The following is a 20,752-nucleotide window of genomic DNA, read 5'->3' on the forward strand; positions in this document are numbered from 1 at the left end:
GCCCTTCCCAGCGGGGCTGCCTCCCTCCAGCCCCCCGACTTCCACCGTGATGCCGGCTTGGCCGTGTAAAGCACCCTGTCAGCTCTTTGCATGCAACTCGACAGCACGATGTGGTCTATTTTGCATCGCGTATAAATGAAATAATATCCATCTATTCTCTTGGGTCGTGATATCTATAGATGTGTATATCTTTTGCTCCACGTTTTATCCGTGTTGTTGGATATAGTTGTAGCTCATTCCTTTTCGATGCTGTTGAACACTCCACTGTGTGATTGTCACTGATCTGCAGTTTATGTGTCCATTCTACTTTTGATGGACATTTGGGTGATTCCCAATGTGGTGACTGTATTGGTTACCTAGTTCTGTATAACAAACCCCCAAAACTTAGTGGCCTAAAACAACCAGGACTCTGGGCCTGGCTGCCTGGGTCCTCCGGCTCCGGCCCCTCCCACGGCTGCCATCCAGACGCTGACTGGGGCTGTGATCTCATGTCAGCGTTCACCTGGACTGAATTCATGTCCAAGTTTACTCGGGGGGGTTGTTAGCGGGAGTCACTTCTCACAGGCTGTTGGACTAAGGCTTCAGATCCTCACTGGAGATTGGCAAGCGGGCCCCCCTGCACCCCCTGCTATGGGGACATGGCCACGGGGCCACATTGAAGCTGGCCTCCTAAGAGACCCAGTGAGAGGGCCAGAGAGAAGGTGCGAACAGGTGGAAATCACATTATTTTGTGAGTTACTCTCAGGAGGGGCACCTGTGCCGCGTTCTGTTGGTGAGAAGCGAGTCGCTGGTCCAGCCCACACCTGAGCCCTGCCCCCACCTGTCTTCTGCTCCACATCTCCAGAGCCAGAAGGTAAGTTCTGTGACATGGGGATGTTGTCCAGCTTGTTTGTCACTGTGATGTCAGTACAGGACAGTGAAGGATTCTGGAGCCCAGTGACCCACGTTCAGATCCTGACTGTCACTGACCAGCTGTAGGAGCACCTGGAAGTAACAACCTCTTTTCCTTCAGTTGGCGCATTTGTAAAATGGGGATGGCAGTCATCCTGATTCGTAGGGTTTGGGTGAGGATTAAATCAGTTAATGCACATGTGGAACAGAGCAGAGCACATGGTAAGCACTCCGTAAACGTCAGCTATGGATATCCTATCCTACCCACCCTGCATGGTGCTTGGCTCATAAAAGCATAAAGACGCTTACTGGCTAACATGAATGAGCAGCACATCCCAGGAGGGTGTGGGGACGGGAGGAACACCCCAGGCAGTGTTAGGATGCCAAGCCCTCTCCTCAGCGCTGCTCCTGGCTCCAAGGGACGCAGGCCCTGCTCCGTGGCCCTGTCTTTGGACAGAGGAGGTCACTGGGGTGGCGAGAACTCACACGTGAATGGCCAGAACAGCTAGGGTCTTCTCATGTGTGCCCCTTGAGTGAGAGCTCCCATTCTCTCTCTTTGTGGCTCGGGAGAAGCTGGTGACCAAAATCTTTGCCGCTCCCAGCTGAGGACTGTCACTTGATTTGTCCATTAAAATCTAGAGTATTGGGACACCTGAGTGGCTCAATGGGCTAAGCATCTGCCTTCCACTCAGGTCATTATCTCAGGGTCCTGGGATGAGCCCCAGCCCCGCCCGCCCGCCCGTTGCTGCTCTAAGTCTCTCAAGATCTTGGAAACCAGCCTGGAGGTTTGGCCAAGGGGAGGGAGCGTTGCGCAGGGAGTCCGGGAGCGCCTCCTCTCCGGCTTGGCTGTGCCTTTGGGCGGTTACTTCAGGTCTCCTCTGCACCCAGCAGGAGGGGCGGCCGCGCTGGCCTGGATGACCCCAAGGACAGTCCCGGGGTGGCCTCTTCCCCTTGGCTCCCGGGCGCCTCAAGCACCCAGCACCTGCGCGTCCCACCCTCCCGCCCCCACGCCCACGGATTCCCCTACATTCTGCCTCGTCCCAGTAGCCGCAGAGCCTCCGGGGCGCGTCCAAAGGGCTCGGGGGTTGGAGCAGGAGGTCCCTCCAAGGGTCAATGAGCTGAAAGAGGTTACCCGGGCCGCGGGGCGGGGCCTGCCCGGGCCGGCAAGTAGGTGGGGCCTGGTCGTTGGCCTGGGTCGGGCCGGTGGCGGGGGCAGGCGGGCAGGGCAGGATCTGTCCGGGGGCGGGGCTGGGGCAGGCTTGTGGGCGGGGCCTGGGGCCTTCCGGGAGGAGGGGTTGGGAGGAGCGCGTGGGGGAGCCGGCTGAGCTGGGAGCCTTCCCCAGAGGTGGGCGAGGACCCCGGGCAGTGGACCGGGCAGGGACCGAGCCGCTTGGGGCTGTCCTTCCTGGACCCGCGGTGGCCGGCTGGTGCCGGGCTGCTGTCCGGCGGGCGGCCCACCGCAAAGCCCCGGCTCTGACGAGGTCCCTCGCACCCCACCTTTGGAACGTTGTCAGACTTTGTCACTTTCTCTTTCGTCCCAACCTGGGAGGGGCAAGTGGCTTCACGGTCTTGGAAAAGGGAGACAGGCACGCCCGCAGGGCCGTGGAAACCCCAGAACGCTGCCCAGCGGCCCGACAGGCCTGAGCCCTGCCCACCCAGAGCACGGGAAAGCAGCCTCCACGGTAAATATTGTTTGCCTTTACGTTATCAACAATCTGCCGACCAACACAGGGGAAACCACGGCTGGAATGACATCCTCCCAGGCGTGAGGGTGGGTTTGGTTGATCTTAGAGGGGAGGGATGCGCTGCTCCGGGGAAGCCTACCCGCAGAGACCATGCTGGGTGGGATTCGTTGGCAGGGGCTTTCTCCTCCCCGTGGTTTAGCTGTGTAGTCACCTCGTGCTCGAACACGCCCGTCCTGCACAGTGACCCGCAAGCAATCACTTTTCCCTGCGTTTACTCAGCCTGGCTGAGCCTTGATAAATCTGTCCAGTACCCCTGGGTCCCTGACTTGCTTCACCCTTGTTCTCCTGGGTAGAAGATAGTAGCCAGCAACTTCCTGGTGAGCCCGGCACAGCCAGTTCCAGGGCACATGGTGGGGCAGGGCCCTGGGAGAAGGTCTGTGATGCTGCATACTAATCCCTTACTTGTGGGATTGCAAGCAGGTTCCAGGAGGTTCCAGGGGAAGGGCGCAGGCCAAAGCTAATTACTACGCACATTTTAACAGCCACCTGTGCCTCTCAGCCTCCGAGGTCCTCCCATGCTAAGTGCTGTCTCGGGATCATCCTGAGCATGTCAGCTCTCAGCAAAGCAGGGAGTGTTGAGTCCACGGTCTGAATGCAAAGCTGGCCCTGCCAGGTTTTTGGTTTTGTTTTCTTGGAAGAAAGACTTCTCAGGAAGTTGTGTCCAGCATCACAGAGCCTCCTTTGTTGGTCTGCGTGTGCACTGGGAAGTTCAGCTTTGCTGAGTGTGGAGATCAGAGTAGGCCTGGTTGTTTCTGCCCGCTCACATACTCAGCAGAAAGCCCTGGGATGTGCAGTTCCTGGGTCTGGATGTGTCTGTTTCGTGCTTCGTTTCGTGGAAAAGAATGCAGCTGGCGGGTCCAGACTTCAGTCCGGCTGCATTCTAGGGTGACCCCCAGTGACCCCCCGTGCTAGCTTTGCAGCCCCCCCCCCACTCTGCTCTGCTGGGCCCACTCCAGGCTGTGGCACTGTTCCTGCCCTCCAGAGGCTCCCGGGTTGGGGGGGGGAGGCAAACCAGCACCTGTGCAATTATGAGAGCCACTAAGTGTGAAATTGCGTGCTGTCATCTGCTAGTTCAAAGAAGACAGCCAGTGCAGGCTGGTAAAGACCTCAGGGCCTTGGGGAACTACTTGTCTTTCTTGGGATTTAGAAAGGGCAGTCAGGGACTGGGCCTGGCAGGGGAAGAAGGCCCAACGATAATATTCTAAGGCTTCGGATATGCAAAGGCACTCACTGCCTGCTAGATCCCCTGCCTCCCTTTCCAGCTCTGGCTACTGTCTTCGTGTCCCTTGACACGCTGATCTTCCAGAAGGTTCTGACTGGGTCTTTTTTGCGTGCCTCACTCTCCTTATGCTTGCTCTCCTACCCAGGATGCCCTGTTGGGGAATCTTCTGAGGGTTTTTTAAGAAGCATGTCAAAGGGCACCCTCTCCAATGAAGACCACAGGCAGAGCTGGAGAACAACGCCTCCGTTTTCCATTGCTCCTTGCATGGATCTCTGTCAGTGCTCTTGTCCCCTGGACGGCCTATTAGAGGGGAGGGGTCTTTGCCCCACTTCCTGGGCAGGGCTGCGTCTCCCTCATTTGGGGAATCTGAGCCAACGCTGGTGTCCTGCACAAAGCAGTAGTTTAGTAAATAATCCTTGGTTGCAGCCCAGCCACAAACGGGATGCGGGGAAGCCCCTCGCCTACTCGGTGCGGAAGGTGTGGGCTAAGCATTCTTATTGGCACTGTAAGACTGGATAAATTTGGTGGGGCCAAATCCCAGAGGGCTTGAGGCATTTGTGTTCAGTGCAGCGGCAGGAGTCCAAACCCCCAGCGGCCCCCACTGCCCCCAGGACGGAGCGCAGGTCCTTCTTGGCTGGAGAATATCCACCCCAGCCCCACCCATCCCACAAGCTCACACTTGCACCTTCCGGGCCACTCCACCCACGGGTCCTGGGGGCCTGGGCTCCCTCCCCACCCTTGACTGCGCTGCTTAGCAGCCTCTGCGGGGACTGCCCCCTGCTCTCCCTGGCTGACTGCTCCTGTCCCTCAGAACAGTGTCCATGCCCATGTCCCCTGCAGAGGTCCCCTCAGGCTGGGTGTGTGTCCTCATCTGCCCCGTGGCACCACGTATGGTCCTATAACCTCATCACGCCCTGCCTGACTGCCTCCGGGCTCAGGACCTTTGCTCCCTGAAGGCAGAGATTGGGTGTGTCTTGATGAACCCCCGGGGCTAACATCCTCCTTGGGAGCTGGGGCCTACCAGGGCGATGAACATGCAGAAGGAAGGATAATTCTAGAGACATTTGGAAGAGAAAAGGTGGGACTTAGTGATGAGTTAGACCGAGAGAGTAAAGCGGAAGGCCAACTTACCACCGCCAGGCAGGTGGAGGTGGTGTCATGAGAGTCGGGGACAGATCCACTGAGGTGCTTCTCATTCTGAGTCCAGGTGAGGCCAGGGTCCGAGAGAGATCCTGGGAGCGTGAGTCGTGGGGACAGTCCAACTTGTGAGAGCCTGCGAGCCAGAGGGTGGGGGAAGGAGAAGGAACGGCTGGAAAACAGGATGACAGAAAGACTGGAGGGAAGTCAAGGAGGACAAATCAGGAGGTATTTCAAGGAGAAACGGGCCCACGTATCAGTGCTACAGGAGAGAGTGGGCAGATCAGACCAGAATCGATGAGGAGGCGGCGAGGTCCAGCAGGAGCTGTGGGAAAGCCGTGGGGCCAGTGGAGGCCAGGCAATGGGCAGTGGAGGCACAGGGCGGTCCTTACGCTCCATGTCTGAGGGATTGGCCACGAAGGAAAGAGTGGNCGCATCAGGAGAAGATTTCATTTGTCTTAATGATAAGAGATCTGACCCCTGTTTAAGCCGGAACACCCTGCAAGCTACTCCCAGGCACACTCTGGCCACACACCTGGCTTCCAGGTCACCCTCATTATGATGCACATTCAGAAAGGGGACAAAGGAAATTAAACTCATCAAGGATGCCCAGATGGTGGCCAGAGGAGGACCAGAACCTGGCTTTCCCCTCTCCCAGCCCAGGGCTTTGGCCCTGGGCTCCTGCATCTTGGAAGTTACCACCCACAGCAAGTTACAGCCAAGTCTCTGGCCAAGTCTACCCCAACCGAAATGGAGCCCAGCCTCCTGGCACCCAGCCCAGGGCCGATCCCACCCTCACAACCTCCCTGGGGCCCGGGAGGCTGGGCACAGTGCAAGAGCACGCACTTCCAGCAGGGCCTGTTCCCCTGGCCCCCCTCCCCCCAGTCCCTGGGGAGCCACCAGTGAAATATTCCCTCCTCTGCCCGTGGGAGGGGAGACGTAGGACCCCTCCTCCTGGCCAGACTCCCTCCTCCCCTTGCCTTCTCAAGTGACCCTCACAACCTCCCTGGGGCCCGGGAGGCTGGGCACAGTGCAAGAGCACGCACTTCCAGCAGGGCCTGTTCCCCTGGCCCCCCTCCCCCCAGTCCCTGGGGAGCCACCAGTGAAATATTCCCTCCTCTGCCCGTGGGAGGGGAGACGTAGGACCCCTCCTCCTGGCCAGACTCCCTCCTCCCCTTGCCTTCTCAAGTATGGTGTAATCTCTCCTCACATTTCCATTCCGTGACCCTCAGTTTACATCACAATCCCGATGATTTCCACAGCTCTGAGAGCAGATTGTCTGTCATTACTTTGGATGCGATGTGGGGCTTCCCAGCTTTCTACAGTTTCTGGCTCCCGACCTTGTTGCTTGCCCCTCTGTCCTGGCAATTTGCTTGGCCATCTGAGTTGCATTCGGGGAGGCTGTCAGAGCGTCTGATGTGAATGTTCTAACCGAGAGTACTGGTGAACCTGCAGACAGGTAGAGAGAATCAGTTCCTTGGCGAGCTCGCTTTTCGCAAAGTTTAAAGGCATCATGCTGGCTGTTGGTCTTTAAAAATCACTCAAATGGAATTACTTTTTTCCATCAGATGTTTTAAAACTGTGCTGAGGAATGTGCAATGAACAGACGGAAGAGAAGCCATTCTGTTGGGTTTTCCACATACTGTCTTCAGAATACCAGTGCCTCTGGATGCCGCTGTGGTTTGGGGAGACAGCCACCTGAAGATATTAAACGCAATGAGGCAAGATTTTACATAATTTCCGGTGAGTGCAGAAGAGGGAAGCAGCAGATTGCCCCAGCATAGGGAGAAACTCCCTTTCCTGCTCCGCGTTCCCCTTCAGTGGTTCCTAAAGGGAGGGCATTTCTGGCGAGGTGCACTTGGTTAAATGATGTTTCTGTACTTAAGCAAGAAATATTAGAGGCTTACGCATCAGTAACTGGTTTCTCTGGGTCGGGCACTGGAGTGGCCCCAAGGAAAGTAGGAACTGTTTCTGTCCCTAGTGTAGAGATGTTCGCGCTGGTGCTCAGAGGGGCTAGGCGCTTGCTCAAGGTCATACAGCCATTGAACTGGGAGCCAGGACTTGAATCCAGCCGCAAACTTGGTCCTCATTCTGATTTCCCCCCGGCCCATCAAAACTGATGCAGAGTTCGGAGCGCGCATGGGCCGGGTGGTTAATCCCTTCTGAGCCCCGCGCGCTCTGGAAGAAGACGTCCCCATCCTGGGCGAGCCCGCTCTCGGAGCGCGCCAGCACCTTGCACCCCTGGCGTCCACCCTCTGCCGCCCCCTGCCGGTCGGCGGGGGGGAGCGCCCGCGCACCTGGGTCCGCAGCTGTGCTGCTTGTAAACCTGCGTGGCCTGTCCGGCCCCCGCCTCAGAGGCTTCAACTGATCCCCGTTAGCAACCATCTGGTGCTACACCTTCCAGGGCTGAGAAGACTTAGGGGTGAATGTAGTAACGTGGCCCGTTCTCAGAAGTGATCGGGCAGCATCTGTTCGAGCAGTGAGCGGTGACAGAGGACAGGTCAGTATTCTTGCCGCTCGGGCTGTGGTCAGTGAACCCGCCGCGTCCGGATCACCCGGAGGCTTGCTCCAGAGACAGAGTCTCACCTCCCAGCCCCGCCTGCGGACTAAATCTGCTTTTCAGCAGCATTTCCGGGTGATTCCCGTGCAGAGCACCCTCTCACCTCTGTACATATTTCCCGGTATATTCCATCCGGGTTTTTTTCGGAAGATCAAAATGAGGACTAAATTTACAGCTGGGTGTAAGCCCCGCCCTCAGCTTAACGGACGTGTGACCCCGAGCCAGCGCCTCGCCTCTCTGAGCACCAGTGCAGTCACCTCTGCAGTGATGCAAAGTGCCAGACATCAGTTCAACTGGCAAGACCCCTCGTCCTCCATCTGAGCCCTGATGATTTCCTAGTCAGTGTCCCCTCACTCAGACGGACTGCTTAGAAATGTCACAGTCTGGTGGTGACCTTAGCTGTTTGCCCCAGAAACCTCAAGTCCTGTGCTCCCCGTGGAGCAGTGAGCGTTGTCCACATCCTGTGCTTCGTTGAGCCTCGTGGCCAAATGCCCACGGCGAGGTCACGGAAGGGACGTTCAGGTCCCACGGAGACCCTTCCTCAGCACCACAGTGATTTGGTAAAGAATGCATTTGATTGTGAAAGGGTAGCGTTTCCCTCTCTAGAGTCACAAGGAAGCGAGTTGCCCGTCTGCCTGGCTCTGTCACCACCTTCTGAACCAGGGGCTGGGCCTGAGAGTTCCAAGGACCTTCAGCTCTGAAGTGCCACGTGCCTTGACTCACAAAATGGTCTTGGTCTTTTCCAATTAAAATTCCGCTCCATAAGAGACCCACCTGAGTTTCAAATTCTTCTACGAAGACAATTGCTGTATGGCACAGAAAAACAGGTGCACAGGGGCGTGGGGGTGGCTCTGTTGTTTAAGCTTCCGACTCTCGGTTTCCGCTCAGGTCATGATCTTGGGGTCGTGAGATCGAGCCCCACGTTGGACTCTGTGCTCAGCAGGGAGTCTGCTAGGGATTCTTTCTCTCCCTCGCCTTCTGCTCCTCCCCACTACTCATGCATGCTCTCTCTGTCTCTCTCAATAAATAAATAAACAAATAAATAAAATCTTTAAAAAACAAAAAAGAAAAGAAAAACACATGCGTAATGTTTTCTGTTTCTCCCCCTTAATTAGCTTCTCTCCTTTAGGAAAAGCAAAGCCTTTTCTCCTGATTCACCAAATTAACACTGACCACCATTGTCACTAATGAAGTTCCTATGGTCTCAGGAACGGAAGTCGTGGAACAGTCAGGGGCCTGGGCCCCTAGAGTGAAGAGGCCGTGTCAGGAGCTCCCTGTGTTAGGCCTGGGAGGTGAGTACTCCTGATGGAAATGAATCTTCAGAGTATTAGTGGGAAATATTGCGGGGGTGTTTAAACTGCATTACTTCAGAGATACAGCATGAATAAAAACCGGGTCCCTGCCCTCAAGAATTGTGCAGTCAAGGGGGGAAGGCATCACATAATAAATATGCTGTCGTGGGGGTGTGACCAGCACATCAGGGCGGGGAGAGAAAACATGCCCATGGGGTGTGAGGATTGTGTGCTTGCTGGGCTGGCTTCTCAGGCAGCCTGTGATGAGTCAGCTGGAGCTGACTGGCTGGGCCGTTGGGACAGACAGAAGCACTCCAAGCCCGGGGTCCAGCCCCAGCAGAGAACTCAGGTGGAGACCAGGTCCTGGGATGGCAGGCTAGGTCTGGAGCAGAGGCCCAGACTGCATGGTCGTACAGGAGGGCGGGTTGGCCTGAGTTCATCTACAGTCCACGGCGCCTGGACCCCAAGCCTTCTGCCCCAAAGAGTGTGACCTCCAGGGGCAGAAGGAGCCAGTGAGGGCTTCTGACCAGAGCTGTGCTCGCTGGCTCCCTTGGGTAGCTGAGTGAGGGGTGCACGTGTCAGTGGGGGACCAGCTGGGAAGTCCCCGCATTGCCCGGGCGGGGTGGGGGTGGCAGGGCCATGACCAGAAGGGAGGGGAGTCGATGCTGGCAGGGACTTGGGGTGAACCTCAAACGATTGGCCACCAGCTGCACCGAGGTCACACTGGAGGCTTCCTTGCCCACCTCGCTAGGTTTGAAGAATATGTACATTGAAGACAGAAATACACGACACAGGGCTGGGCCAGTTTGAAGGAGCTCAGAATTTGGTGCCACAGATGTCCAGAAGGATACTTCCAGCTGTGTCCAGATGAGCAGGAAGAAGGCACAGACTCACCGTCAGATGCTGGTGGTGTCGTGCTCACAGATCAGTGCTCCCTGCCAGGAGGGACGTGACCAGGACCCGGCTTCTGCCTAGACCAGGCCCTTCAGGGGACTCAGGGAATGCAGATCAGGCCCCAGCATGCGGGCAGCAGTGCCTCGGGGGACCACGGAGCAGGAGGGACGGCCCAGTGGCAGGATGTGGCAAATTCACTCACTCAGGGGACACCTGCCCACATGGTATGTCCTGGCTGCAGGTGGCATGGCAGAGAGCCAGAGACAACGCCTGTCCACAGGAGCGGAATTCTGATTTACAGAAAGATGGCTTTTAGAAGGATGTGGCCCTCGCCACAGCATGGCCTCCCTGGTGCCCCCTGGCAGGCCTGTGTCCGCAGGATGCCGTGTTCTGCTCGTAAACACATGTGTCCTTCGACTCCACCCAGTGTCCTGGCCTCGAGGCTTCATCCAGCCCTCCACACTTGCCTTTGGATTCAGTTTGGAATTTTCACTGCCACATGGACTCTGGAGAAGCTCTCCCAATCCCCATTTGGAAATGAAGTCAGCGTTTTTCTCGGCGAGTCCTCCGCGCCTGCCTGCTGTGAGCCGTCACCCGCCAGAGGCAGCTGCAGCCCAGATCAGATGCCCAGGTGCTGCCCAGGGCCCAGGACCAGTGTTACCTGTGAAGGATCGAGGAGCCCCCTGCCCGGGGCTAAGTGTGGAGACACGTGCCCAGGACTCACCCAAGCGTAGGCCGGCTGGTCTGCTGTCCCGGTCATTAGCTCAAGAAAGGGTGTCCGCTCTGCTAACGGCTGGGATCAAAGCTAAGTGAATTCTCAAACGGGAGAGCTGCTGACCCTTTTCGCTCTGGTCTCATTATCGTAATTAACAGCGCTTGGCGGGAGTGTTGAGATGCATTGACTCTGCCGCTCTGGCTGCCCCCAGAGCCCAGACACCAGCTAGCTCCTAGTTGTGGAATCACGCTGTCTTTGGCCTCTGTGACTGGCTCATGTCACTGAGCAGGATGTCCTTGAGGTTCGCCAGGTCACACCAGGCGTCAGAGTCTCCTCCCTGTTAAGGCTGAATCATACGTGTGTGTGCCACGTTTTGTCCACCTACTCGTCTGTCATGGACGATGGCTTGCTTCCATCTCGGCGGTAGTGCACCATGCTGCTCTTCCTGCGTCCTGTCCCTGTGGGAACGGGCCCAGAGTGGGATCGTGTCGAGTGCCCGAGGCGGTTCTGGGGCGAGTGGGTGTGGCAGCTGCGAGGCTAGCCTAGCTGACATTCTGTGCTTGCAATCCCCTGGAGTGAGCGATGTAGCCCCTCCGGACGCCCCCACTGTCCCCAGACCGACTAAACCATCTCTCCGATGGGACCCAGGCACCTGTACTGTTCCCACGTCTCTGGTGATTCTGAAGTATGGCCAAGTTCAAGAACCATTCGTCTACACCAGGGAGTCTCTGGTTTGCATGTGCAGAAAGGTCACACATTTGTTGAGAGTCCAGAGGCCCATTGTAAGGCTGTGTCCTGTCCCTGGTCTACGGGAGGCCTGGGCTTCCTCGCCCCCAGTCTCCTGCGGCGACTCTGACCTATGGCCCCGGGTGAGATCTTCTCTGCTTGTCCCTCCCCGGTTGAAGCGTGAGCTCCCCAGGGCTGGGGAGTAAATCCACCCAGGTCCCTGACCCTCTGGGACCTGAGTCGGCCCACCGGCCCCAGCGGGTCCCCAAGCCTGTCCTGCAGGCTCTCCAGGCTCTGCCACGGCTCCCAGACAGAACGGCAGCTTCTGTCTTCAGAGTTGGAACCATTAGCCTTGACCTGGAGCACAGCCAGTGCTGCTCTAACGCGTGCTTTGAATAACGAGTTTGCTGGAGTCACATGCTAGGAAATGTGAATTTCACGCGGGCTTGTGGACAGTTTCTTAGGTTTAAATGGAGAAAACTGTGCCCCCCTGAGCCACCCCACATGTGAATAAAAAAGACACACTTGAGAACCTGTCAGGGACCCCGGTTCCCCACGTGTGTTTTGAACGAACACCCACCCACCTCTGCTGTCACTGCTGTCCACCTGCGCCCCCCACCTCGTGCAGCTCAGTGCAAGCCTGGGACGCGGCCTCGGGCGTCCATCAAGGTGAAGGAGGTCTCCTGCCCTGTAGCTTTCATCACCGCGTAACATCCAGACAACTGCGCTGCCTTCTCTTTATCAGGTTTTTTGGTGCCATTGGGGAAGCTTTTGAGTGTTGGACGCTAGCCCCTTTCCCCAGAAGCCCCTGTTTTTGTTGTGCGAATTTGCGTAGCACAGGATTTTGAGGAAGGAACGTGCATATTGCCTGATGCCGGAGCAGTTAGCAGGGTCAGCCGTTGGCCATCATCTGCTCAGTAACAGTTCAGCAACGCGTGTCCGCGTCCTGCACCCGCCGCTCCCTAACCACTAGGTGGCTGCTCTCTGCAGCAGAGCCTGGGGAGAAGCCAGTGCATCCTCCTCGCGTCCTCAGGGACTTGCTCCGCATGCACGCACCCTCCCCCTCCCTCCGCTCCACCCCAGATAGGGGCCCTTGGTCTTCTCTCTTGGACTCCCCGAAGTCCACACCTGCTCCCACGTGCTGCGTGCCGCCCATCTCGTGGAGGTCTGACGGCGTCTGGGGCAACTTAACAGCCTGGTTCTCATTGTTAGATTCGATGTGCCCTATGACACGACTGGTACATATTTACTTCAACCCATGTGGGCTTCTGGCTCACATTCCAGGCCGTTCCGCTTGGGGGGTCCCACCTCCCCGCGTCTGTCGGCTCACCTGTCCTGGAACTTGACCCCCGAAGCCCCCTTCAGAGGTAGAAATGTAGGGTTTCATACCTTTCTGTATTTCATATGAAAATCGGTCTACATGGTATCTTTGTAACACAACATAAGCCCAAATAATTTTCTTTAAAACCTACCCATTCAGCTGGCCTTACCCACCTCACTGTTTGTACCGCGGACTGGAGAACTCAGCATCTTGGAGCGTGTTGTTTGGGGCTCCCGTGTATCACTCGTTATCGCCACGAATTCAGGGCCGAGCCCCCTAGCCCAGGGTATGCATTTGGGCGCCAGCAAGGAGTCATCTGTAAAAGGCAAAACCGAAACTAGGAGATTCAGCTGTGTTATTCTGAGCTGGTGTTCTCGCTTGCGTGTCTCTGCGGGGATTATTCTGTCTGGTTACATAAGAGGAGAATTCATTCTAATGTTTGAACAAAACAGCAGCTGCAAGACTGTCAGCAGCTTGGGGGCCGAGTGAGTTCTTCCTGCAAATCCTGGTGGCTCAGTATCAGAACGTGTTTATCTTACACTCACTGAAAATCCTCATTGGTGAAATCAAAGTTTCTATTCTGTTCTAGAACAAAGCTTGGCAAACTGTGGTATTTGGACTGCAAAGCCTGAAATATTCACCATCCGGGCCTTTGCAGAACGTTTTCTGAGCCCTGTTCTGGAATATGAAATGTGCTGGTTGTCCCCGTGTGAGTGATGGGCTAGAAGGAGCAGACGTCGGGAGGTCCATGTACCCTCGAAGATGATGTGTATGTGCATTTTTTGGAGGTCAAGGAATCAGAGCTATCGGAGTCTCAAAGGGGTTCGTGACCTCAAAGTATTTAAGAACGACTGTAGAGTGTGGTCTGCGGCTGCTCAGGGAGGCTGGTGTTCGAGTGTCCCTGCGCATTGCCTTAGGGCCCTGTTCCTACCGTGAGACGGGAAGAAGGTTGCAGGACACAGAGTGTGGTCTTCCCCAACCACGTGTCTCCTGCATCCTCAGTGTTCTTCCTGCCTCCTTCAAAGCACATTTGAGAATCTGTGTGTGTCTCCAGGAGAATCTGCCTCCTGAGATCCTCTCCTCCCACCGTGTGGCTCAGCCCGGGCCGCCAGAGCCACACGAGATTCTGGAACCACAGCCCAGAGCCCGAGGTAGGGTCACCGCAGGAAACTGCCATCTCTCGTCTCGTCTCCGCGAAGGTGCCAGGCTGCCCTTCCCAGGCTGGTTTGCTCAGGAATCGGGATGACAGGGACGGTGTTGTCCCAGAGCCGGTGCCCACGCGGGGCTGGGGCTGCCAGGGGGCCGTCACACTGCACCTGTCCTGACCCATTTCTGCTTTCTGACCAGTCCCCACTTTCTCTACTGATATCACTCTTAACTTGGACCCCACTTCCCAGAACGCAGGTGTGTCTTCTGTAAATACAAGGTCACTGGCTCCAAGGCCCACCTGAATCCAAAAGAAGTTCACCGAGGAAGAAAGTGGCAGTTTTGCTTTTGTGAGTCAGTCTGATAATCCGAGAGAGAGAGAGAGAGAGAGCGAGCGAGCCACAAGCTATGTGCGTGGAAATCATACCTAAGATTATGTGGCTTTAATCACCATGGCACTTATAGTGAACATGGAAAGAAGGGACTGGAAGCTTTACCCGGGGCCACAGAGCTTATGAAAGCAGCTTTTTACAACAAACGTTTAAAGGACCAAACTTTTCCATTTTGAAATGGAATCACAGATCTAATCGAATCTACCATACACATCATTTTAAAGAAATCAATATGATGTCCCAGCAGGAATATCCAAAAGAAATTAAAGGGAAAGTCATTTTTGACGAATTAATATGAGCTCCACACGAGGAGACAAAATGAGTGATTTGGACTCTCACACTCACATACAAAGAATAAGTTTGGATTTAAGAGACGTAGGAAAATATTCAACGGACATTTCTTTAACTTTTGTAAAATTATATTTGACATTTAGAAATGAGGGCCGAATAAATTGGCTCACACACGTGTGTATGCACACGCACGTGCACACCCGCACACGTGTGCATGCACACACACACGCACAGGCACACACATGCGCACACATGCACGTGCACTCAGACGTGCGTGCACACACCTGCACACTGACGCACGCACATACGCACAGGCGCACACGTGTGTGCACACACTCGCACACACATGCACACCCACATATGCACACACGTGCACTCACACGTGTGTGCACGCACACATATGCACAGGCACGCACATGCACGTGTACACACACACACACACACACACACACACACACGGTTCCAGGCGCCCCCCTGGGGGCCCTGGGCACCATGAAGGGATTTTCTGAAATAGGCAGTAACTCCTCATCAAGCTGCAAACCAAACAAGGTCCGATCTTCCCCAGAGTTACAAGTGGTCACACGCCTGGAAAACTCAGTATATAGTAAAACAGTGCAGAAAGTACGTTGTTGGCCCCGAGAAGAGAGTCAGGCTCTGAGCTGGTTTTGAGCATGGTTTTCGCCCCCTGGGCTGCCTGGCAGCACATCTCCAGGCACGGGCGCTCAGTGAGCCTCCCCGCTCCTTGGGGGGCTCCCCTCGCCTCCTCTTCATGACCAAAACACCCCAAAACCCCCTGCGTGCTCACCGGATGCTCCTGCAGAGACAGCTTCCCCGTCGGGAGCCCCTGTGCTACACGGGATGTTTTGTGGATAAAATGCAGTTTTCTTCTTAACAGAGTCAGTTCCTCCAGCATCAAATACCCTGATGTTTCTTTGCCGGCGGGGTGACTCATTCCACTTTGTTTTTCCTTTTTTAGCAGCACGCATCCTTCCTAACGCTTGCTGCGCTGACGGTGAACGTAGCTGAGCAGGGAGACAGACAACAGATAAGGAAACCAGTGGTTGCATGAGGTAATTAAGGGCTTGGGATCGTGGCTTTCAAAGAAATACGCAAGGTGGTTACCAGAGAGTCAGGGGGCAAGGGAGTTACTGCGAATAGCGAGTGTGTGGGAAGGCTCTTGAGGAAGTGTCGACATGGGATCCAGCCATGTGAGCAGCAGAGAGGAAGCAGCATGTGCCAAGGCCCTGAGGTTGGACAGAGTTTGGGGTGGCAGACAGGACCCCATGTGGTGGAACTGCCACCCCAGACACTGGGCCTCTCCTTTTCCTGTTCTTCCCTTGGTTGGGTCTCTGCTCAAATAAAATGTCATCGGGGAGGGCTTTCCTGGCCACTGTACAAATAGCTGGTAGCCCCCCACCCTCACGGTCCTCGTCTCCATGTTCCCAGTTTATGTTCCTTCTGTTGGGTGTCACCCCTTCCCCGCTTCCCTGCACTGGAACATAAGCCTGCGAGGACAAGTGTGGCTGGTTTGTTCACCCCCTCCTGTGCCCCAAACAGCGCCCAGCACATGGTGGACGTGTGGCACACACTTGTCCAGATGATGCTGGGAAGACAGGCAGAGGTAGACCAAGGAAGTGGGGAGGAGGGGAGCCGCCTGGGGAGTGCAAGGAGAGGCCAGAAGTGAGCCAGGCAGGGGGATCTCCAGGCCGCTGGAGGCTGAGCAGCCCACGGGAGGTGCAGGGCCTCGGCTGCTGCCGCCCCAGCCTCAGCCTCGGGCAGGAATAGTGGAGAAATGAGCAGCCCCGATCAACATTCTCGGCGAGTTCTTCCCCATGATTAGTAAATGCATGGTTCGGATGCTTGGGGTCAACTCTGGGTCCACACCTACTTCTGATTTGCCGTAATTTGTGTGTCTTAGCCTCAGGGTTTCCACGGAAACCCCACCACAAATCAGCCCCAAGGCTGAGCAAAGCCTCTGCAGAGCCGTGGTCCAGCCCCACGGGAAGCTGTCGCTGTGGCCATGGGTTAACGCTCTGTGCAGACCTGCACCTGCTTCCTGTTCCCCTCCTTCCTTCACCCCATTCTCTGTCCTCTGAGCCACGGGGTCTTCCCTTCCCTTCGGAGGTTCCACTGAGAGCAGGCTGAATGCGCCCCGGACACGAGAGGCAGGACCCCTCACCAGCAGGTGCAGGGCTGGGGACACAAGCCAGACGCAGGTATGGACACCCTATACTGACGCCCACTCATGCCATCACACAGGCCGTGGTAGACCCAGGGGGCGCTTTGGAGAGTGACGAGAAGGACCAGCGTTTGTGTGATGCGACGTGCCGTGTGTGTGTAGCGAGGGCAGAGGGGTGGACAGGCTCATGCCCTGGCCAGGGCAGCTGGGCAGCAGCTACGGAGCTGTCAGTGGGCGAGGAGGGGTCCCCGGCTTGGGGGGGGGGGGAGCACAAATGTGTCTCTACCTGCTGTTGTCTCCAACTTCCTCTGCAAATCTTGAATAAGCGATTGCATGAACTAATGAATGAGAAATGGACTTGTTGTAAAGGTCAAGTGTTTCTGAGGTACTTAGAACAGTGCTCACTCTGCAGCACTGCGGTGTAGGTCAGAGCGAGGAGTGCCATCTACACCGACAGGTTAGCCACGGCTACGCCCACAGGGCCTTGGGGAGTGGGTGCGTCATGGGGGAGCCCCTGAGTCCCAGGGACCCGGGTGAGTTGCCTTGAGCTGGGACGGCTGTGTTTTCATCCTCCCTCCTTCCCCGCAGGATCATGGGAGGCCACCTGGACCTTCTGTTCGGGGTGATTATTGCGGCCAGCCCTGTGCTTGCGATGCCTTCCTGCGCCTCTGACGGTCAGAGGGCCTTGTATCGCTCCTGCAACCTCACCCAGGTGCCGCCGGTCCCCAGCACCACCCAGGTTCTCCTGCTCAGCTTCAACTATATCCGGACTGTCACGGCCACGTCCTTCCCCTTCCTGGAGCAGCTGCAGCTGCTGGAGCTCGGGACTCAGTTTACCCCCTTCACCATCGGCAGAGAAGCCTTCAGAAACCTGCCCAACCTGAGGGTCTTGGACCTGGGCAATAGTCAGGTGGATTTCCTGCATCCCGATGCTTTTCAGGGGCTGCCCCACCTGCTTGAACTAAGACTCTTCTACTGTGGTCTGTCTGATACTATATTAAAAGATGGTTATTTCAGAAACTTAGAGTCTTTGTCTCGCCTGGACCTGTCCAAAAATGAGATTCGTAGCCTTAAGCTTCATCCTTCGTTCTGGGAATTGAATTCCCTGAAGTCCATTGATTTTTCCCTCAACCAGATCCCCATCGTGTGTGAACAGGAGCTCCAGCCGCTCCAAGGGAAAACCCTCTCCCTGTTCAACCTCGCTGCCAATCACCTGTACAGTAGGGTCTCCGTGGACTGGGGCGCGTGCATGAACCCGTTCACAGACATGGTCCTGGAAACCCTGGACGTTTCTGGCAATGGCTGGACGGCGGACATCACAGGGAACTTCAGCAGGGCCATCAGCGGGAGCCGGATCTCCTCGCTGGTTCTGGCCCACCACATCATGGGGCCCGGGTTTGGCTTCCAGAACATCAGGGACCCCGACCGGGACACGTTTGCCGGCCTGGCCGGGAGCGCGGTGCTGCAGCTGGATCTGTCCCATGGCTTTATCTTCTCCCTGAACTTCCGACTCTTTGAGGCCCTCAAGGCCTTGAAGCTCCTGAACCTGGCCCACAACAAGATAAACAGGATTGCAGGAGAAGCATTTTATGGCCTTGACAGCCTCCAGGTTCTTAACATGTCATATAACCTTCTGGGGGAGCTTTACAATTCCGATTTCTATGGACTCCCTCAGGTAGCCTATATTGATCTTCAAAACAATCATATTGGGATCATTCAGGACCAGACCTTCAGGTTCCTGAAAACATTACACACCTTGGATCTCCGGGACAATGCTCTTAAAACAATTTCTTTCCTGCCAAGCATAGACACTATCTTCTTGAGTAGCAATAAACTGGTGACCTTGCCGAACATGAGACTTAAAGCCAACTTCATCCACTTATCAGAGAACAGGCTAGAAGATCTGGACGATCTCTACTTCCTCCTCCAGGTCCCTGACCTCCAGGTCCTCATTCTGAATCAAAATCGCTTTTCCTCTTGCAGCCGAGCTCACGGCCCTACAGGCAGCCGCAGCTTAGAAAAGCTTTTCCTTGGAGGAAACATGTTGCAGCTTGCCTGGGAAACCGGCTTCTGCTGGGATGTGTTCAAGGGGCTCTCCCGGCTCCAGATCCTTTACCTGAACAACAACTACTTGACCTTCCTCCCGCCGGGGGCACTTAGTGATCTGACTGCGCTGAGGGGCCTCGACCTCAACTCCAACAGGCTGACAGCTCTTGCTCCTGGTGACTTGCCTGCGAACCTGGAGGTGCTGGACGTGTCCAGAAACCAGCTCCTGTCCCTGGACCCCGACTTGTTTGCATCCCTCAGAGCCGTGGACATAACGCACAACAGGTTCATCTGTGAGTGTGACCTCCGTCCTCTCATCACTTGGCTCAACCAGACCAACGTCACTGTATTTGGGTCTCGTGCAGACATCTACTGCATGTACCCCAACGAGCTCACGGGGACCCCCCTCTCCTCTGTGTCCATGGAGGGCTGTGATGAGGAGGAGGTCTTGAAGGTCATAAAGTTTTCCCTTTTCATCTCATCCACGGTCACTCTGACTCTGTTCCTCGTGACCATCCTTGTGGTCACCAAGCTCCGGGGCCTTTGTTTCATCTGTTACAGGGCGGCCCACAGACTGCTGCCCACGGTCTACGCTGAGCGCTGCGAGTCCGACACGTACAAATACGATGCCTACCTGTGCTTCAGCGGCAGAGACTTCGAGTGGGTGCAGAGGGCTCTGCTCAGACACCTGGATGCTCAGTACAGTGACCAGAACAGATTCAACCTGTGCTTTGAAGAAAGAGACTTCGTACCGGGGCGGGAGCACATCGCCAACATCCAGGATGCCGTGTGGGGCAGCAGGAAGGTGGTCTGCCTCGTGAGCAGACACTTCCTCCGAGACGGCTGGTGCCTGGAAGCCTTCACTTACGCCCAGAACAGGTGCGTGTCTGACCTGGACGGCGCCCTCATCCTGGTGATCGTCGGGTCCCTATCCCAGTATGAGCTGATGAAGCATCAGTGCATCAGAGGGTTCGTGCGGAAACGACAGTACTTGAGGTGGCCCGAGGATCTCCAGGATGTTGGCTGGTTCCTTCACACACTCTCTCAGCACATTCTGAAGAAAGGGAAGGACGCCAAGAGGGACAGTAGCATCCCATTGCAAACTGTGGCGGCCATCTCCTAGTCAAGGAGCATTTTCAGCTAATCCCAAACCACAGACAACACTTATCATTTTGAGGTCCTGTTTTGGAGCGTTTTTTTTCCTACTAGGAACACAGCATAGCTCTTGATTCTCCTAGCCATGTGATGCCTGTCTCACTGACCCCGAAATGGAAAGGAATCTTGTTCTCTCCGGTTGCACCAATCCCAGGACACGCCCTTGTTGTGGGAAGGGCACCCACTGGGAGAGGCGTCCCAGATGGCTGAGAGCCTTTCTCTGGCGCTCACTTGATCGGCAAGGGGTGCCCTGTGCTCTGCAGAACAACACTGAGGAGGAAGCTCAGGAAAGAGGGAGTGCTTCCTGCCTCCCCCACTGTCTGGGGGCAAGCGGTGGCCCCACGGAAGCCAGCGGGAGAGTACCTGGGTGTTGTGGCCATAGTGCACTCCGTGTTCCTCGTGAGCTCTTCTTTGCACACGGCCTGCGTTCCCCTTCGTTGTCTCCCACACCCTGCTCGCTCATCAGCTGTGCAGGCTGCTGCACGGAGAGCCTGGTTCCAGGCCTGATTCTGGGGCTCGGGGGCTGTGTGACCTCGAGCACGTGACACACCCTCTCTGGGCCTGCTTTCTCATCTGCAGGCCTGGTGCTATCTACCAAGGACGTCAGGCTTCTCAGATCTTCCCTTAGTTGCCTTGCTGGTCACAAGGGTGTGCACACACAGAGGGGCCTTCTGGAGGCAGTTGAAACTTCCCTGAAGTTGTATTTTTTTATCTTAAAGGATATCTCTATATATTTTGCATTCTGTCTTTTTGCATGTTTATTTTAATACGGAAATGTTTTTCCACAAAAGTATTAAGAAAATTTAAACCAGGGAAGGCGTGCCAGAATATTGCCCCGTGGCTTCACACACAGCCCCCCCTCAACCCAGCAGCCCCAGCTCGGCTGCCACATTTGAGGGGTGCCCCTAGGCCTGGGGCCCAGAGCTCCAAATGTCCCTCCTGTCCCTATGCCCCCGGCCCCGACTCCTCCAGAACACACATCCTCCCACTCCACCTCTTCCTTTTGGAACATTCTCCTGGCTCTGTGCATCCATTCTTTG

General features: G+C 56.0%; 1 protein-coding gene and 1 long non-coding RNA gene across 10 annotated transcripts in view; one reads left to right on the forward strand and one right to left on the reverse strand.

Annotated features, from left to right (window-relative positions):
- The first annotated feature begins 2,182 nt into the window (after positions 1 to 2,182).
- On the forward strand, positions 2,183 to 20,439 carry TLR5 (toll like receptor 5). 9 transcript variants are annotated; one of them, XM_008695476.2, is made up of 6 exons: positions 2,183 to 2,573; positions 6,564 to 6,738; positions 8,671 to 8,847; positions 15,309 to 15,402; positions 16,251 to 16,548; positions 17,100 to 20,439. In XM_008695476.2, exons 5-6 carry the CDS (start codon positions 16,478 to 16,480, stop codon positions 19,678 to 19,680), a joined length of 2,652 nt encoding a protein of 883 aa, XP_008693698.1. In that variant the 5' UTR covers positions 2,183 to 2,573; positions 6,564 to 6,738; positions 8,671 to 8,847; positions 15,309 to 15,402; positions 16,251 to 16,477; the 3' UTR covers positions 19,681 to 20,439. The 9 variants fall into 9 exon arrangements, 8 of the variants coding, with proteins under 8 accessions (XP_008693698.1, XP_040492084.1, XP_008693720.1 ...); XM_040636150.1 differs by having other exon boundaries at positions 16,457 to 16,548; XM_008695498.2 differs by having other exon boundaries at positions 15,312 to 15,402.
- LOC121103999 overlaps positions 6,249 to 20,752 on the reverse strand; it is a 52,611-nt gene continuing 38,107 nt past the window's right edge. Inside the window, exons 2-3 of the long non-coding RNA XR_005836347.1 lie at positions 12,677 to 12,819; positions 6,249 to 6,444 (exon numbers count right to left, since the gene is read on the reverse strand). This is a non-coding gene — a long non-coding RNA (uncharacterized LOC121103999). The remainder of the gene's footprint in view (positions 6,445 to 12,676; positions 12,820 to 20,752) is intronic.

This window comes from Ursus maritimus, unplaced genomic scaffold (genome assembly GCF_017311325.1).
Source record: "Ursus maritimus isolate PB19 unplaced genomic scaffold, ASM1731132v1 scaffold_2, whole genome shotgun sequence".
Classification (NCBI taxonomy): Eukaryota; Metazoa; Chordata; class Mammalia; order Carnivora; family Ursidae; genus Ursus; species Ursus maritimus.

What these genes read in the sequence shown, in the direction of transcription:
- TLR5 (XM_008695476.2), top strand. Translation starts at nt 16,478, where the DNA reads ATGCGCCCCGGACACGAGAGGCAGGACCCCTCACCAGCAGGTGCAGGG. An exon ending in GGGACACAAGCCAGACGCAG is followed by an intron (nt 16,549 to 17,099) that starts GTATGGACACCC and finishes CCTTCCCCGCAG; the next exon opens with GATCATGGGAGGCCACCTGG.